The following is a 19,887-nucleotide window of genomic DNA, read 5'->3' on the forward strand; positions in this document are numbered from 1 at the left end:
GCCTCAATGCCTTGTAGGGCTGGCATACATTTAAAACAGTTAAATGTTTGGACAGACCAGAATAGCTGCGACTCCACCGCCTCCATCAAGGCCGCCTTGGAAGCCCGTCGAAAAGTTGTAAAGATTGAATAAAACTCTGAGAAGAAGCTTATTCTCACTAATAAAAGTTTATTTATTATTATTTTATTTATTTTACTATTTATTATAAATATAAGTTTATTTATTTTAATTAATTTATTTGTTTTTATGTATTTTATGTTTCTTATGTAGAACGCCATCTGCGTTCCAGCATAGAAGTCGGATCTGACCAAGCGCTTGTGGACTAAAAAGCATTGCAAACGGATTAAAGATATTTGGCCGTTAGTCGTTTCTAACATTGCTGACAGGTTTGGCGTCTGTCTGGGGAGATGCCTTTGTGGTCAAGCGAGCGGTATAAGAAATTGCAATGTGTACTTCTATTCGTTGCCCATAGGAAAACATTTTACTGTTATAAATTTTTGGTTACTACATTTTGTAGAAATTAAAAAATACTTTTATTAAAACTTTTTTTGGCTAATATAATATGGCCTTCACTTTTTGTAGATAAAAAAAAACTTTTTCGAAGTCTTTGTGAGGTATAGTTATATGGTTATCTTACATTATAGAGTAAAAAAAAAATTTTAAAAGTTTGTAGTGCGATAATTGTATGTTTTTCACATATTCTAGAGTTAAGAACTTTATATTAAACTTGATGCTTAATTGTTTGCTGGTCACATATTATAGCACTAAAAAACTGTTGAAACACTATGATCACACGAATATATCACATATTATAGAATTATAAACATTATTTCGTAAATTTTGTATGTTAAAACTTAATTAAAATTTATACATAAATACGAAGTAGAGAAAGATAATACGCAAAATTTTATTTTTTTTCGTTATGAGTTTTGCGTAAAACGATCAAGAATCTCTCAACTTTTCCATTTCACGCCAGAAGCCTAACTTAAAATTTTTCTTATATATTAAAGAAATATTAATTTTATTTCAAAGTTCTTTTTTATAAGTTTAGTTTACTAATAAATTTTTAATAGGTATTATTTTGTTACTTTGGAAGTTATTAGCTAACCTTTTTTTTACTTTTAAGTATAAATATCGCGGTTTTTGGATTTAAAAGTACTTTATATGAAAAGTCTTATTGGTTAATAATGATATATTTAGAAAATTAATTTCAAATTTGATTTTCTTTGTACTTTATAATAAATTTTTAAGAACGTTATACTAAATTCACCAGATCTTCTTCCTTCTTTGACCAACTTTAATTAATTTAAAATATTAATTTCTTTATTCGTAGAAGAATTTTATAATAGTAATTTTTTCTTTCTCTACACGTAATCAAAATAATACTAAAATTTAACTGAAAATTTTGTTGAAAGACAGTGCTTAATTAAATAACTCTTAACTAAAAATAGTAGTATAGGTGTTGCGCAAATCTTGAAGAGGGAATTTAGTTAAAAAAAAAAGATTTTAATTAATTAATTTATAGTGTTAGCAATTTTCATTAATATTTTGGCCAAAATTCATAGGATAAAAACAATTTTAAGCTAAAGATTAACCTAAATGAGTCACGATTATAAAAAATAAAAAACTGTTTAAAATCTTAAAAACTTTTAAAAATTGTATTTACCTTATACAAAAGCAAATAAAAATGAATCTCAGCTGAAGAGTTCACTAACTAAATTTAAAAACAGTAAAAAAATTCTTAATATTCGCGTTGTATAAAGTGATAAAATTTAGACGTAAGGCAGAATTGCAAAGTTTTATAAAAAGATTAGAAGTTAATGTAGCTGGAGGGCTCTTCAATTAGGAAAAAAAAATCTAATTTTGTTAAGTAAATAACTTAAATAAGGAATTGATCATTTTACTTTAACAAAAATTAATTCCTAATTTTTATATAAAATTAAATAATAATAGAGACATATATTTTTATTAAGAATTACTAAAAAAATTCCCCTCGTACATTTTTTCTTCTGGTCTCGCACTAACAAAGTGTCTTGAACTCTTGTATTTTACGACTTTCATACTGCAAAGAAGAATCGTGTAAAGCGCTATAAAAAAGTAAAAAAATTTAAAATTTTTTTTAAAAAAATTGCTACTAATAAATTCTGTAAGAGTAACAAAATTTTATTACACAACAAAATATCCATATCTTTAGTAATAAAAATTATTTAGAAAATTATAAAAGCGGAATGGTAAAAGTATATTTATGTTATTAATAATAAACAAATATTATAATAAAAATTAATTTTTTTGAAACGAATCGAAAATTTATTTATATCATTTTGTTAAAAAACAAAAAATTTTAAAATTTTAAAAAATTTAGTTAAAAAAAATTACTAACTTTTTTAAATTTTCTGGTAAAAGTTTTCCTTTTATGAAATAATCGCTTTTCAAAGCAGCGGAACAACTCAATCGCTTATTCGGATCGTACAAAAGCAATTCTGTTAACAATTTGAAGGCGCTCCATTTAAAAAAAAATTAAAAAAATTTGAAATTGTTTTTAAATGTTGTGAAATTACTGAGAAGAGAAGGCCCGACCGCAAAGATTTTTCTCTAAATATTGTCGCAGCTGAAAAGAAGAACTTTAATATATATAAATAAGTATAAAGGTAAAGGTAAATTCAGTATGGAAAAAAAAGTATCAACAAACTGTGATTATAAATATAAATTATTTTTAAAAAACTGATTTAAAATATAAAAGTAATTTTATAATTTAGAAAGAAAGTATAAACACACTCTAAATAAAAAAAAATAAAGTATAGTAAAAATTATAAAAATTTCATAATAAAGGAAAATAATAATAATAAATTTTAAAAAGAGAACAGATAAATTATAATAATAAATTTATACGTTTCAAAATTTTTTAATTTCGAAAAATCCGGAAGAGCAGTGATGCCGGGCCACGCGGCCTCTAACCAATCAGATTATTTATATAACGATTAAAAATCAAAAGTTGCAAACTATAAATCTTTTAGAAGTATAAGGCTTAATATACTCACCAGAAGGCGTTCCGAGAATTTTAAAGATTTTGTCCAACTGATCGTACTGGAAAGCATTTTTGCCTTTTTCCTTTAAATTTTTTTTAACAAATTAAATGATAAAAAATTTTATAAAAATAATTAAACAAGAAAATTAATTAAAAATATTATAAGCGCGTTACAATTTAATTAAACATCTAAAAATTGAATGTTGAAATTTTTTTTTAGTTTCAAAGTATTAATATATAAATTTTTATATATACTGTGACAAAATAACTAATAGCACCATAAATATTTATAATAATAATAATAAGATAAATAATTTCTTCGTGGACCATAATAAAGATTTTAAAGCTAAATCTATATATTTTTTAATATAATTAAAGTTTTAAAAAAACTCTTTACATAAAATAATAATTACTATAAAAAAACCAAAAGAGACGAACTTCAGTTCCGTGGAAAAGAGGCTTCAAAGTCAGCAGCTCAGCGAAGATGCAGCCAACAGCCCAAACATCTAGATAATTTGGAGTATAATAATGAATTTCAGTAGTTTTTATTAATTCGAAAAGAAATAAAAATAAAGCTTTACTATAAAAGTAATGAAAACAAAAAAGAGATCTTTTTATAAAAAACTATAATAAAAAAATATAAAATATAAAATTTTTGAAAAGATTCAGTTTTAATGCAGTTTTTAAAAAAATAAAATATTAAAAAAATATGAAAAACTGATATAAATATAATAATAATGAGTATGAAAGAAAAGTTTTTTACATAAATTATAATTCATAAATAAAAATATTTACAAATATGATAATAATTATAATGATAACAAAAATATATATATGGAAATTAAAATAACTATAATAATTCAGTTCAAATGGTTCAGTTTCAGTACCTTTTACAAATAAAGTAATAAAAAATATTTCTAACGAGATTCGAACACAAGAAGAATTTATAATGTAAAAGTTAAACTTAAAAAAGTTGAAGATTTTGAAAAAGTTTAGTAAATTTGTCAATAAAAAAAATAATAAAAGAAATTTAAAATAATAATAAAGAGAAATAAAAAAAAGCATTTTTATTTGAAAATTATAATAAAAAAATTGTAAATTGTAAAATTTTGAAACAAACTTTCAAGAGATTCAGTTTTGGTACGTTTTATTAATAATAAATAAAATATTTTTAGATATAATAATAATAACAAAAGAAGAATTCTTTATGGTATCAAAAAAATAAAAGACGTAAATTAATATAAGTTTAGTACGTTTTTAAAATAAATATATGAGAATAAATAATAATAGCAAATAAAGTATTCACTTATATAAAATTATTATAAAAACAGTTGTAGGTTTTCAAATGTTCAGTGCGTTTTATTACGAAAGTATAATAAAATATAATATTTATAATAATAATAATAATAATAATAATAATAATAAAAGCAAAAAAAGTTTTTAGTTTGTTAGTAGGAAAAAAGTTAGCACGTTTTAAAAAATATATTTTCTACTATAACAATAATAAAAACAATAACAAAAAAACCAATATTTTCATATAAGGTTGTAATAAAAAAAGTTGTAGATTTCCAAAAACTTTCAAAATCTGATCGTTTAACTAAAATAAGGACAAAAAATATTCATATAAAATTAAAAACTTTCCGCGCCACAAAAAAATATTAACAGAAGTTTAAAGTATTTATATATAAATTTTTTTTAAAAAATAATATCGCGTTACTATAAAATTTTATAAAAGTGTGTATTCTTTATATATAAAGTTTTAAAAGTTTCGTTTTACTAAATAATTACTTTGCATTCCAATAAAGTTGTATTAAAAGTTTGTATTTTTCCATATACAAATTTTTTTTATAAAAAATGTCGCGATACTGAAAAATTAGTAAAAGTTGGTATATTATTTATGTATAAACTTTTTTAAAAAAATAATAAATCAAAAACTTTTTGTTTTATCATATTTTTCTAATAAATATTATTCTTATTTACTATTTTTCTTATTTAATATTATTTTTTATTTTCTTATTAAATATTTATTAGTTAAGTTCATACATAACTTTTTTTCTAAGTTCAATTAGTAAAAATTTCATTTGATTATATTTTTCTAAAAAATATGTTTTATATTAACTATTTTTCTTTATTTTATATATTGTTTTATAAAAAAAAAATTCACCATCAAGAAGATGAAGTTTAACAAAAATAAAAAACACGAGAATGACCGACAGCCTTTGTATAGTGCCGCGCGCCCAATAAGAGTTCAGGAGAGCGATACCAAATAGTCACCACGACTGGATCAACATCTGTAAACGGCTGCCAAATAAACACATAAATTGGTCATTTATAATTTATTTTTAAAAAAAGTAAAAAATTGAATAAAAATTATTTATTATATATTATTTAAAGTTAATAATAATTATTTTTAATAAAAATTAGCATCACTATTTGTAAAAAAATAATAACCCCGCAGAAAAAAAAATAAAGATAATAAAGATATAAACAGTAAATTAAAATATTAACAAAAACATATTTTTCTTAACAGGCGATATAACTTTTAATAGACATTATATACATAAAAAAAATAGTAATTTTGTTTTAAAGAAAAATGGATTATATAAAAAAATTCATATAAAAAGGTTTATTTATTCGTTTTATATAGAAATAACACAAAGATTGATATAGAAATAAAATATTTAGAAAAATTAAGTTTATGATAATTCTCGTGTATAAAAAAATATATAAAACGTTATATATATAATATTTATTATATATACTTCTAAAAATATAAGAAAAACAATAAAAATAGTAAGCCTGATATTAAAAAAAAAGGGTTATACAAAAAATACATAAAAAGAATATTTTTTATTTTTATATAAAGTATGATATTAAAAAAGATTAATATAAAACATATTTATACAAAAATAATATATTTAGAAAAAATAAATTTATAATAATTATCGTATAAGAAAAATTTACAAAAAAAGTCATATAAATATTATTTATTTTACATATTTTTTAATAATAATATAATTTAAAAAAATAGTAATGCAGTTAGTAATGAAAAAAAGGTCAATATAAAAATATAATTATCAAAAAATAATATTTATTTTAATTCATTAATTATATTATTAGAGAAATAAAAATAAAAGTTTATTATAACAATCATGTATTAAAAAATTATATATTTGATATATTTTTATAAACAGAACATATAAGAAAATTTCATTCATAATTATAGTGTATAAGAAAATTTTGAAAAAAGGTTTATAGATTATTTATTATATATATTTTTATACAAAAAATATATTAAAAATGAAGATATAAACCAGCAAGTAGTTAAAAAATGGTTTATATTAAAACTAATCTAAAAGATTAATATATTTTTTAAAAATTATACATCTAAAAAAAAAAATTAGAAGACTATATCTAAAAAATATAAAAAGTTATATATTTATTTATTACATCTTATTATATAAAAATATTATATTAAGCAAAAAAAATAGTCATCCGACTAGTAGTAAAAAAAAGGATTATATAAAAAAAACAATTATTAAGAAAATATAATATATATTACTCATTATTATTAAAAAAAATAAAATTTTAATAATTTTCATTTTAAAAAAAAAAATAATAATATGTATTATTTATTATATATTTTTTATACTAGAAAAAAATAGTATAGCGGTTAGTAGTAAAAAAAGAGGTTTATATAAAAAATTATCTTAATTAAGTATCAATTATAAATTTATAGAAATAAGAGATAAAAAAAGAAATTTTTAATAATTATCGGGTATAAAAATAACTAAAAAAAATAGTAATCCAGTGAGTAGTACAAAAAAGGGTTATTATAAAAAATAATATAAAAAAGTTATTTTTTATTTTCATGTGATTTTACTAGTCGTAAGCTTCGAAACTAATATAAATAGTAAACTATAATACAAAGTATGTTACAAACTTGAAGATGTTATAAAAAATATATAATTTATTATATTTATATATAAACTATAATATATAAAAATTGCTTTCCATATAAAGTATATTTGTATAGCATATTAAAAAATATATAGTTTATTATATTTTAATAAATTACAATTATAATCTCTTTAATAGAAAAAATATATATAAATGCAGTAAATAACAAAGTTTATTACTTTTATAAACTATAACAATATATTTTTTTGGGCTTAATAATAAATTTTTTTTCTTTATTAAAAATATATTTTTATTATAATAAAAAATAAATTATAATAAATATTTATTTAGTTTTATAGAATTTTTAAATAGATTATATAAAAGTATATTTTGTATTGATAACATGATAAATCTTTTTAGAAGCGTATTAAAAAAAATCTTCTGCTTTATAGTATTCTTTGAAAAATTCTAATTTAAATAAAAGATTTTAATTGAAAAGTTAATAAGAACGATATATATATATATTTGCTATCTACGGTTTGTTATTTAAAAGCAAGAACGTATAATATTTATTTGTAAGGATTTGTAGAAAGTTATAATAGATAAATAAATATATAATATTAAATAATAAAATTAAGTAAATGATAATAATAAGTAATAATAATACCCGAAGTGGATTGCAAAAGAGTCGAGCCATGCCAAGATCCGCTTGAAAAAATAAGTATAATATATTTATTATAAATAATACCATAAAAGAGTTTTAATAAATAATAAAAGTAGAAAAGAAAAAAATCAAAAAGAAGTTTTTAAATAAATAGAAAAAGTTTATTATATAAAATATAGAGAAATTTTTTTATTTATAATGATGCAAAATATTATGCAAAAGTAATGAAAAAAATAACAGCTTAAAAAAAAAGTATAAATAAAAATAGAAAGTAAAAAAACTGTCGAGCAAAACAAGAAAGTTTACCGATTTTAACTCTTCCCTTTTCGGGGCCTTCGCCCATCACGAGGATGTTGGCTGGTTTCTTAATTAAAAAACATATAGATAGAAAAAATCGGTAACAATATATAAATTTTCAGTATTTATTAAAAAATAATAAATATAAAAAAATTTATATAAAAACGAAAAGTAATGTGTAAAATAAAATGAAAAACTTTTTAATAATATAATATAAATTTTAAATAAATAAAAAATAATACAGAAATTATTATAAAAACTTATAAATAAAATATGAAAAAAAGTTTTTAAAACAAAATATTATGTAAAATATAAGAATATTATAAAAACTTCTTAATGATATAATTTTTTATTTAAAAATTGATGAATAATAACGAAATTATTATGAAACTTTATATGAATATAAAAAAAAGTTCATAAAAAAATAATAATACACAAAATTATAAAAGGAAAGTTTTCAGAAACGAATAATAATAAATAATATAAAAATTTTGAAGAAAATAATAATCAATAATAAAAAAGTGTTATAAGATCTCTTAAATATGTAAATAGAAAAAAATAAAAATAAACAATAAAAAAGCATTATAAAAAACTTCTAAATAAATAAATATAAAAAAAAAGTTTTGAAACCAAAAATAATAAATGATATAAAGATTATTACAGAAAACATATAAATAATATAAAAATTTTAAAAATAATATTTATAAAAATAATATTTTTAAAGATAACATTAATAAATAGAATGAATTAATTATAAAATTCTTTTTATTAAAAATAAAATAAAAATTTTTTTAGAAACAAATAATTATACAAAAAAAATTGAAAACTTCTATATATTTATATACTATAAAAATTATTAGAAGAAAGTGACTACATGAAAAAAGTTTTTAAAAAAAAATTAATACGAAAATTAAAAAAAACTATTAAATAAAATAAATTAAAACGTTATTAAATAATATAATAAACATCAAAAAAATTAATATAAAAAAAAAAATAAAAAGTTTTTGGAAACAAATAATATAAATATTTTAAAAAAAAATTTTATCAAAAATATATAAATAATAATATATATCTAAATTTTTATTAGAAAACCAATATATTATAAAAAAAAACTTAAATAAAAAAAGAAATTTAAAATTTTTTAAAATAAATATAATTTTTCTATAAAAAACAAAACAAATATAACAAAAAATTAAAAAATAAAAAAATAAAAAAGTTTAATATAAATAATTAAATTTGATATGAAAATTTTTTTTAAATTTTACCAAAAAATATAAAATTATAAAAAAACTTTTTAATAGGAGTAAAAGTTTTTAGAAACAAATATTAATAAACTATAAAAATTCCTATAAAGAAAAACTTTAATCAAATATAAAAAAAAAAAAAGAAATCATAAACAAATAAAAATTATATATTATAAAAAATTTTATGTAACAATAAAAGTATAAAAAAAGTTCTAAAAAATACTATCAAAAATTATTTTTGAAAAAATATTTAAAAAAAAGATAAAAATTAAATTAAAAAAATTATTATTAATATTTTTAGGGAATTATATTTAAAAATATAAAAAAAAGATGTAAAAAAAAATTTGAAGTAAACAATAAAATTATTATAATAAACATTAAAAAAGTTTAGAATAACAAAAATTTAATTAGAATTTTTAAAACAATTTAAAATAAAAAAATAAAAAAATTAAACAAACAAAAAAAATAAAAAATTAAATGAATATTATTTAACAATATGATTTATAAAATGAAAAACAAATTTTCTTACCAAATGAGAAATAAACAATAAAGAAATTATTATAAAATATAAAAAGTTACAAAAAAAAATATGAATTTAAAAAAAGTAATAAAGATTAATATGAAAAATACAAAAGTTAACAAATAAAAATAAAATTTGTTTTTAATATTAATAATAAAAAATTAAAATAAAAAAGTTATAATAAAAATTATGAAAGATTTTAAAAAGAAAATATAAAAAAAATATATATATAAAAAATATATTATCAAAAAACTTTCAATAAAAAAGTATAATAGTTTAAAAAAAATAATTAAGAATAATATGGAAATTAAAAAAAGTTTTCTTAAAAATCATGATACACTTCTAATAGAAAATATATATGAGAGTAAAAACAATAAAGATTAATATGAACATTAAAAAGTTTAAAAATAAAAAAAATTAAAAATTTTATGAAAATTACAAAAATTTAGAATAAAAATATATAAAAAAGTTTTTAAAAATAATAAAGATCAATATATATTTGAAAATATTAAAAAGTTTCTAAATAAAAAATTAAATTTTATATGAAAATTATGAAAAATTTTTTATTTTAATAATAATATAAAAATAAATACGAGATCGCGATGGAGAATCCAATTATTATGAAGATATTCAAGCCCCGAAAGAATTTGAAAAAGCAACGAAAAGATCATAACTTCGCTTAGAAAAAGTTGCCTGAAAGGCGGCAGCTTTTGATTATAGACGCGATGCTGATGGAGAATTTGCTAAAATAATAAATTTATTATAAACTTATAAAAAAAAATATATAAAATATTAAAAAAATAATTTATATAAAAAGTAAATCGATAAAAAATTCTTAACAAAATAAATATTATAAACTTTGAAAAAAATTAATCTGTATATAAAAAAGTTTTTATATAATTAAAAAAAGTGCTGATGTAGAATTTGCGGAATAAAATAAATATATTGTAAACCTTTGAAAATTAATTAAAAAATTTATACACGAAAAGTTTAAAAATATAGAAAATACTAATAAAATCAGTAAATTATAAGAAATTTATAATTTAATATTTGTTATAAATAAAAATTAATTTAAACTTTTTCTATATATAAAATATTATACTTAAGTTGTATTATAAAAAAATAAAAGGAAATTAAAAAGATTGAGAAGTAAATTTTTTTTATTCGATTGCGTTATTTATAAAACTTATGAAAGTAATTAATTTAATTTTATATTATTAATTAAAGTCAAAACAACTTTTTTTAAAATAAAATTAAAAGAAAAAAATAAAAATTTTCTTTATAGTAATTTTTTATATTCGATTGCGTTTGTCATAAAACTTTTAAAAGTAATTAAATTAATTTTACAAAAAAAATAATCACGTAACAAATTTTTAAAACAAAAATAAAAGTAAAAAGTATTAATTATTAACCAGGAAATAAGCTTTTTTTAATAGATATGCAAAAGTAATTAAATTAACCTCAATTAAAAATTACTTAAAAAAATAATCTTGAAACAAAATTTTTTATAACAAAAATAAATGGAAAATGTAAAAATTATTTAAGAGTAAAAACTAATTTTTCTAAACAATTGCGTAAGTTACAAAACTTTCAAGATTTATAAATTAAAAATCTTTTAATAATAAATTTATAAAAAAAATATTCTCGTAACAAATTTAAATTAAAATAAAAGTAAAAATTCAGAAGAAAAAACATTTTTTATAAAATTGCGCAAATTATAAAACTTTTAAAGTAAATTACTTAATCCTATAAGTAACAGCAAATTTTTTTATAACCTTAAACAAATTATTTACAAAAATAATTTAATTTCTTAAAATATACTAAAACAACTAAAAAGTACGTATAAATCGTATTCAGCATATTCAAAAAGGAGCCAAACTTCCTTGCTAAGTGGATTCAGAAAGATTTCCTCAACGTGAATAATATTCTCGTGCCATAATTCTTGTAAAATCTTTAAAAATGTGTAAAAGTTAAATTTAAAACTTTAATAAATTTATAATAAAAAAATAAACTCAAACACGAATTAAAAAATCTAATAATTCTGTTTCTAAATTAAATTTGTAAATTTTTTTATATTTTATGAAAATATAATATAAAAACGAAACAAAATAGTGAAAAAGCTATGCATTTCAAAAAACTTAATTAGAAATAAATAAGTAAAATATCCAATTGAAAAATCTTTAATAAAACTTATACAAAGTTATAATCTTTATATAATTAATTATTAAAAAAACAAAATGTAAGATATATAACATTTTTGTGTTAGTTTTTAATTTTTAAAAATTGCTTAAATTATATAAAAATAAGGGAAGATAAAAAGTAAAGAACTTCAATTTAAATTTATTGAATATACTTAAAAATTAATCTTCAGAAGATAAATTTAAAAAAAACGCACTTTTCAATTTATTTTGAAATTGTTTCTAAATTAAATTAGTAATAAAAAAAAATTAGTATTGAAAAAATATATAAAAGTAAATAAAAAGTAAAAAGTTATATAAAATTAAATTTCTGAACATTGGGAAATACAAATATATAAATAAATAGGATTAAAGTAAAAATCAAGAGCCAATTGTTCAAGTGACTTTTTGAACCTTATCAACAATAAATATATTTATAATTAATAATACAGTAAAGTAGTCACTGACAGAAATTAGCAAGAATTTTATATAAAATTTATACAAAATTACAAAATAATTATAATATTATTTTAATTATAAAAAATATTATTAGCATAACAACTTTTAAAAGTGAAAGCCAACACGATAAAGCTGAAAAATACCACAAGCCAAAATACTTTATAAATCTGTAGCTATAAAATTTGAATTAATTACAATATAAAAAAATGACAAAAAAAATTTAAGCTGTTGCTAACTTAAAAAAATAAAAAAAGCAATGTTTTCTAGTTCAAAATATATTATTTAGTGTAAAAAATAAGTTCACGAAATTTTTATATAACAAGAAAATTTAGCCGAAGCTAACTAATAAAATTTTATCTATATTGAATTATTCAAATTGTTAAACAAGAATTCAAAAAATAATGAAAAAGAAAGTATTTATAATAGTATAATAAAAATATATGCAACTACCGAGACTTCTCTGCAGGTCGATATTGAAAGTCCTTCCGTCCAGATGCCTTTAATCTTTTTTAAAGCGTAATCTTTTTTGTCAAGTGGATCTCTTGATCTCGCCTTATAAACAACACCATAAGTCCCTATTATATAATATACACTTAATTATTTGTAATTATAATGATAACAATCTAAAATCATCAGTAATAATAAAATTAATATATACATAATTTTTGATTTTCTAATTTTTATATAAATATTTGTAAACCCTCTCCGATTTTTTGAGATATATATTCAAATCGATCGTCAGGATTAACTCTTCTTAAAAATTTATTTTCTTTGTACAAACTGTCTACCATATTTTCTAGATAAACAATAATTTTATTTTAAATATTATATTTATTAGCAATAAAGTAAAACAAGTCTTAAAAATCTTTATTTTTTTTCTTTTTATACACTCTCATCACATTCTCTACACAAACAAAAACTTTTTTTTAATTTTAAATTTAGTGATAATAAAGTAAAACATGTTAACATGTGCACTATAGAGAAACTACACCTTACCGTTGTGAAACTCGTATAAAATTAGTTCAGCAAGAACGCCAGTACCATTATTATACAAAGAAAACAAACTAGTAATTACCTTTTCATTTTCCCTGCATATTATTTTTTTGTTTACTAAATATTAACTGCGACTTTCCTATTTAAAAAGAAATAACTTGTTTATGTCACAAGCAGAACGTCGTTAACTATTTTGTGAAAGAATTATTTTTTAAACCAGAGGGTTTTAAAATTTTTTTTGTAGTATTTAAACACGTTTAGTGAGAAACGTTAAATAGTTACATTATAACATATATTGTTTATGTTTTTACAATAACAACTAATCTTTATGTAAGCAAAAGTATATATATACACGATATAAAAATTCTAAAATATATACAAAAGAGACGGACGAGACTATGAGCGGACGAGACTATGAGAATAGAGAAGAAGAGTTAATTTATTATTCCAAATGTATTGGAGTTTATATTGAAGTGCTGCTTGTTTTATAGCACCAAATAATATTGAAAAACTGAAAAGCAACGCAAATAACATGTTTTATATGCTCAGAAAATAGCCAAAACAGTGGTTTTTGGTTAATAGCTTTCTCGGTTGACTTAAAGCTTTCGTCGGTAGTGGTAATAAAAAAGTAAGAATAAGTTGATTTATTAATAACCGAAAACCCTGAATTGCCTTAGTGGTTCTACGAAAAAAGTTGAAAATGTAGAGGCAGGGGGAAGAACTAATAGCACGTTAGTCCTTATCGCCTTCAGTCTTACATAAGACTTAAAGAGAAATCGGTGCAGTTTAGTATAAGTTCTCCATCGCTAGCCCAATAAAGGTTAATTTATGCGAAATAAACCACCATTTTTACTTATTCGTAAAGTTGACATTCTACTGGAAAGGACACAAAAATTATAACTGCTTACCTCATCTTCCTTACATATATTGCAAGATGGGTTATTTTCCTACATAAAAAACAAAAAAAATTCGCGAAGTCATCTTTTAAAATATTAAAGCAGTTCACTTTTGGGGCATCTAGTTTAAACCAAACTGACCTTCTAACACTTTTACGTACACTTTTGGCAGATTTCTACCGATATAATAGGCACCTGCTGTGAGCGACTTATTAGAAGGACGTCCATAGTACCCAGCAGACAGTTATGGAATCTGACTATTATTAAAAACTAATAAGTGTTAGCCATCAATAGCAAGCACCTTTTGGAGAGAAAAAAATATTTATTTTTTATTTTTTCTGTGATAATAAGCCTGGTCGGTTGACGTATAGAGCAATATCGATCGTTATACACAGAGGAGAAATTTGTTACGCAGCGATAGTTCCCTAGAGCGGCAGAGAAAATGATACCAATTTGCCCTAGCACCTTGGCGTTCATGATATAAAAATTTCATGAGCTTTTCAATTAAGATTTGATCTATAATAACATCAGGTATTAGAAAAGAATCTGTCTTAATAATGGCCATTTTAGGTAGGCCCCGTCTCCTTTTACTTAAGTAGGGTCCGCTTTTTTAGTGGCCCTACACTCAGTTTTAATTTTTCATTTTTCATTTTTAAGCTTCAAAGGTGGTTATAGATGTTCTTGAATCCGCTGGGCGGCTAAAGATTGGGACTTGGAATTACAGTAAAAGGCAAAGGCATCGCATAAGCAATAAAATTTTTTCTCCTTAAAAGTAAGCAGGTACACTTTTCTAATAGAAAAGGCGATAGCGAAGTTCTTTGAGGGGCCCCAGAAAATAACTATTTTTTTTAAAAAAACAATTAACTTTACCTCGCCTTTTTGGTTACGCTTCAAAAGAGGAGAAACGAGTACAAAAGCTTTATCAGCAAGATAGAAATGTTCATTTAAACTATCTTGTAATATAACCAGTACTGACATGCCTTATTAAACACCTTTTCAATTCCGATTTACTCCTATTGTTGGCAACTATCGTTAAAAAAAAAAGCTTTAGTGACGAGCTTAAAAAGTTTGAGTGTGGCGGGCTTGTAGAGTGTTTTCGGCTAAAGTTGAAACAAATATTGAATACTTTTTCTTTAAAAAGAATTTTCTCTAGTTTTTTAAGGACAAGCAATACTGCTACTTTCCTTAAGCAAGACAAAAGACTGATAGTGCGATATTCATTAACTAAGTGACGTATAAGCTGCTTATACCACATTAATATAATTTACCGAGGAAGGAAGAAGAGGAGGGACCTTTACTATATCGTACTCAAAAATTTCTTTATCTTTTGTTTAGGAACGAATGTTAATTAAAACGTTTCAAAAAAACCTTCACTAAGATCCCGCCTGAACGACCTCGAATTTAGACTAATTTTTAACCAGTTAGTCTCGCTGATTTCCCTATACAAGATTAACGGAAGACTTTTTTAATAGATGGTCCTACGTGTCTCAAAGTATGAATATTAATATTTCCTGAACCTTCTGTATACTTATTATTTTACCTCTTCATAACTATAAAATGTACTTAATGCGTAAAATTTTTTTCTATAATACAGATTAACTGGTGTGTCCTATATTAAATTAACCAGTTAGTAACTAAAAACCAATTGAAAGTTTTAAAACAGTAACAGTTTTGTTCCCTTTTTGATGACCATATTCATTTTAATTCTTTTAATAAGATTGATTTTGTTGTAGCTATTAGTCCTGTTTAATAGTAATCGAGTTGCCTGTCTCTATTAACGCCGTCTAAGTAGTTTTTTGAAAAATACTTTTATTATAATTTCGTGCTAGTAATTTTAAAAATTTACTTTGTACACCACTCTAAAAGTAGTGAGACAAGGTAAGCTCAGTTTGTCTAAACCAGCGCAGCCTTTAAATTTCTTTTTTCATGTTTGAAAGCATTACAAGTTTATAGCTACAAACAGTTAAAAAGCATTAGAGCTCGTAGGGGAAAAATATGAAAAATTACAAGTTTTAGTATAAATAATAGAATAAAAGTATATCCACCGCACTATGAATGAGTCTTACAAATTCTTTATCAAGTTGTAAAACACAAATTACTAACAAATTTATATATAATATAAAAAATTAAAAGTAATGTAAATCTATAAATTTACAAAATAAGCAATGCAAGTTTTTTTTCGTTAAAAAAAACTTAACAACTTTGCAGCTGCTTATTAAACTTCTTTAATTAAACAAAATAATAAAGAAGGTATAAAAACCAAGTGTGCAACGAGTTTTAGTTACACAATCTATTATATAGTTTACTATAGGCTTTTTAAAAGGCGTGCCTATTATAAGAAAATAAAATGTCTTTAATGCACTTTAATATTCTTTTTTATTATTATTAAGCGTTAAAACAATGTTATTAAAAATAAGTTGAGACCAGTTTAGAGGCCTTATTAATCTTGCATTTTACGCCATTAAAACGCTTTTAGTTTGTTTGAATGTAAAGAAACATAATGAACCAAATATTCTCTTCTCTTGCATTACGGATAAAAAATGTAAGCGTTGCTTGTTTAACGTTAAGACTGATAGGAGACAGTTTTAGTATTAAAGTAATAGAAATATAAAAGGGACTTAAATTCAATGCGATTGCGTAGCGTGTATTATTTCGTTTCAATTAAAGTGTTTTGGTACGGTTTGTGTTTTATCAAATTTTAGTTGCAGAGAGTATGTTGGTTGTTATGCAGAGCTCGTTGCTCACAAACTCTGAGGCCCCAGGCAGCGGTCTTAGTAGTTTGTTTTGCTGTATTTGCAGGGCAGAGTCCGTCTAAGCAGGTGAAGTGGGGCGCAGTAAAAGCGCTTACGATTAAAAATTTGGGTCAATCAGTTTATAAATTAGTCTGATCATAGGCATTTACGCATAAGTTATTTATAGCCCTTAAAATATTTATAATTCAAATATGGTTACACAGAATTTTCTCTAGTTAGAGCGCTATGTTATGTGGTCCCTAATTTACTAATAGTTATAAATATTAACTATTTGCTACCGTACGGAACCGCCCACATCTGATGAAGGTAAAATCCAAGCAGCGTTGAAAAGTAACCAGGAATGCCTGACTTCAACTACTAGCATATAAAAACTGAATAACCGAAAGTTAACTAAAAATTATTCATAGTAAAGTAACTTTTTATACAATCTTTTAAGATATAAACGAAAAACTAAATAAAAATCTTACTATATATGCCACACTCTCCAGAAATGAAAAAAAAAGTGAGTAGAGTGGAGTGAGGGAAATGTTTACAGGATGATTAGTGTAAGTAGTCATTTATTAACTTTAACGTCCAAGATGTGTCAACTTAATAATTATTTGACTTTCAGAGTTAACTTGAAAAGTTATAGTAAACTTCTTTATTTTAAAATTGTAGAAGTGAACTGGGTTATATTATAAAGTTTAATACTGAGTGAAATAATACTTTAGCCCTAAAACTTTATACATAATTTTGTTAGCTATACGAAAACTGAAGCAAAAACTTAATTCTAACCCAGATGACCTTAAACACGAAGCAGTTGAATTTGCTGTTAATATACACCGATACATTAACGCGATAATGCTGGCCTGTAAAGCTGTGAAGAAAGAAAGGTAGGCGTGTAATCAGAGATAAGAGTCTAGCAAGCTAACTACGTTAATTACTGAGCAACGAAGACAACTCTTATGTCTTTTCATTTTTAAACTTTTTTTTAAACCTCTTTGCTTAAAATTTTCACTGTTAACAGGCTGAGCTGTCAAGAATTCTTCTTTGAAAATGTTTTCTACTTAAAAAAAACACTGCCCTATTAAGGGGTTAATATCATAGCGCTTGACAAGTTGCAGTAGTACTACCTTATACTGTTCAATAAAGCTATTTTAAATGGCTTGAAGTCATTAGAACCCCCGCACGTGTAGAAACCCCCATATTAATTTATGGACTGCTAAATAAAACTTGTAATGCTGAGCACTAAATAGATTCTTCTAATAAAGGCTATTAACAAGTCTATTTTGAGGGAGGTGCGCCTCACATCTATATATCCTAGTAACCAACAACATTCATACAGTGCCATCACTACACTACTAATCTAGTACTCTACTAATTTTTATAAACAAGTACTGTGTTCATCGACTTCCAAAATAAAAACCATTATAACAGTGATAGTAATATAACTTTTAATGAAACCTTTATTAAAAGTGAGGAAAAATAAAAGCGGTTAATCAACCAAATAATTCAACAAGCTGCCACGAAAGAAAACGGTTTCTGATGGTCATATTTCTGTTTCTTGGTGGGTAGTCGTTTGTCAGCCTCATAAAGATTTCTCTCCAAGAAATACAGACTACAGCAAATAAAATTATTACATAAAGTTATAAATCAATAATAAACCAAAAAAGTAAATTTCTTCTGATTCTACAATAACTTTACAAAATTAACGAAGCTAAAAAAATTTTGAGCGTATGCACCTGCCATTGCCCACTCCGCCCTTCTGTCTGACAGCTTCAAGCTCTTCCTTTGCATCCTCTAACTTTCTTTCTAAGACGCCTTGTGATGATACGGTTTTACGCAAGGCAGCTTCCTGAGTAATTTTAGCCTTTTTCAGAGGTAAATAGTCTTTTGAATTCAGTTGAGCCAGCTCGTTAGAGGCTTTACTTCGCTGAACAGTCGACTTAGATTCATCATTAGCTGTAGATTCCAAAATTTTTGTTTGCCTCTATTTAATTGAACTCAGATTTTGTAAAAACTGACTAAGAAATACTTGTAACCTCTCGCTCTTCTTCAATTCTTTTACAGTCTTTTACTGCTTCCTCAAGCTCTCTAGCCACCTGAATTACTTGCTCTAACGCAGTTTGCACCTCCTGTAACTTCTGTTCTGCTTTTTCCAATTCTTCTTTAGGGGCGTTTCCCTGAGGAGCTCGGCATACTTCATTCGTGGACTTTTTAAATTTCCAAGCTAAAAACTAAATATATGACGTAGTTTAAAATATTTCGGTTAGCAAAACAAAAAAAGTAATTTTGTAAAGTTAATGTTAATAAGCACAATATAATATAATGGAAGGCTACGAAATAAAAGTAAATACCAAATATTATAAGGTAAAAACTATATATAATAAACTAAGATATAATAATTCTCTAAAAGATAATTTATAAGAAATATTCACCACCCTAAGGCCTTCACGATAACGCATAAAATAGATATTATAAACCTTAAAATAACCACTAACAAATTAGTACCTCTATTAGTGATAACGATATTACACCGTTGTCTTTAGTTTCTAAAGTTTCTCTCAACTCAACAACAGTTAAAGCTTCATCATACTTTTCTAACAAGCGGTGCGAATTAAATTCGTCCAACTTTTTACCATTATTATTTGTATCATAAGCCAAAAAATCCTCGTAATAATCATATATTTGGTTGCAAGAGGTTTGAACTATTTTATCAGACCTAATTTTAAAAATAAGACAAGTAATTTTATTGATTAATTAGAACTTTACCAAAATCCGTTAAGGAACCAAATAGCTTGGGTCTTTATAAGGTAAATCGCATATGTCTGAAAATCGCATTACTCCCAAAAATAATTAGGGGGAATCACTACAAGCTCCAAAAAAAAAAAACAGGAAGAGATACATGAACAGTTTTGAAGCAGCGACGTTTATACTGTTTGTAACCAGCTCTGTAATTTTTGTTTACCATACTTTTTAG

At 22.2% G+C, this 19,887-nt stretch overlaps 1 protein-coding gene and 2 long non-coding RNA genes across 3 annotated transcripts; 1 reads left to right on the forward strand and 2 right to left on the reverse strand.

Moving 5' to 3' along the window:
* Positions 1-1,968: 1,968 nt before the first annotated feature.
* Positions 1,969-13,077, reverse strand: LOC135145866 (cyclin-dependent kinase 8-like). The gene is made up of 13 exons (XM_064077995.1): positions 12,987-13,077; positions 12,737-12,861; positions 11,491-11,601; positions 10,244-10,393; positions 7,896-7,953; positions 7,593-7,633; positions 5,236-5,326; positions 3,464-3,531; positions 3,039-3,108; positions 2,890-2,950; positions 2,559-2,621; positions 2,381-2,500; positions 1,969-2,062 (listed from the first exon to the last, which is right to left on the reverse strand). Exons 1-13 carry the CDS (start codon positions 13,075-13,077, stop codon positions 1,969-1,971), a joined length of 1,143 nt encoding a protein of 380 aa, XP_063934065.1.
* A 4,140-nt stretch (positions 13,078-17,217) lies between these two features.
* Positions 17,218-17,782, forward strand: LOC135145861 (uncharacterized). Its single transcript, XR_010283592.1, has 3 exons — positions 17,218-17,339; positions 17,417-17,473; positions 17,707-17,782. It is a non-coding gene; the product is annotated as an uncharacterized LOC135145861 (long non-coding RNA).
* Positions 17,783-18,443: 661 nt separating this feature from the next.
* Positions 18,444-19,507, reverse strand: LOC135145845 (uncharacterized). The gene is made up of 4 exons (XR_010283578.1): positions 19,419-19,507; positions 18,950-19,144; positions 18,650-18,897; positions 18,444-18,525 (listed from the first exon to the last, which is right to left on the reverse strand). It is a non-coding gene; the product is annotated as an uncharacterized LOC135145845 (long non-coding RNA).
* Between the last annotated feature and the right edge of the window lie 380 nt (positions 19,508-19,887).

The sequence above is a fragment of the Zophobas morio genome, unplaced genomic scaffold (genome assembly GCF_036711695.1).
Source record: "Zophobas morio isolate AGI-343-1 ecotype UQ-CSIRO unplaced genomic scaffold, CSIRO_AGI_Zmor_V1 ptg000194l, whole genome shotgun sequence".
Taxonomy (NCBI): Eukaryota; Metazoa; Arthropoda; class Insecta; order Coleoptera; family Tenebrionidae; genus Zophobas; species Zophobas morio.

Coding starts and splice junctions, on each gene's coding strand:
- LOC135145866 (XM_064077995.1), bottom strand. CDS start 13,077: ATGGTAGACAGTTTGTACAAAGAAAATAAATTTTTAAGAAGAGTTAAT. Junction 3,532..5,235: donor GCACTATACAAAGGCTGTCG/GTCATTCTCGTG, acceptor CAAATTATCTAG/ATGTTTGGGCTGTTGGCTGC. Junction 2,063..2,380: donor TTACCAGAAAATTTAAAAAA/GTTAGTAATTTT, acceptor TCTTCTTTGCAG/TATGAAAGTCGTAAAATACA.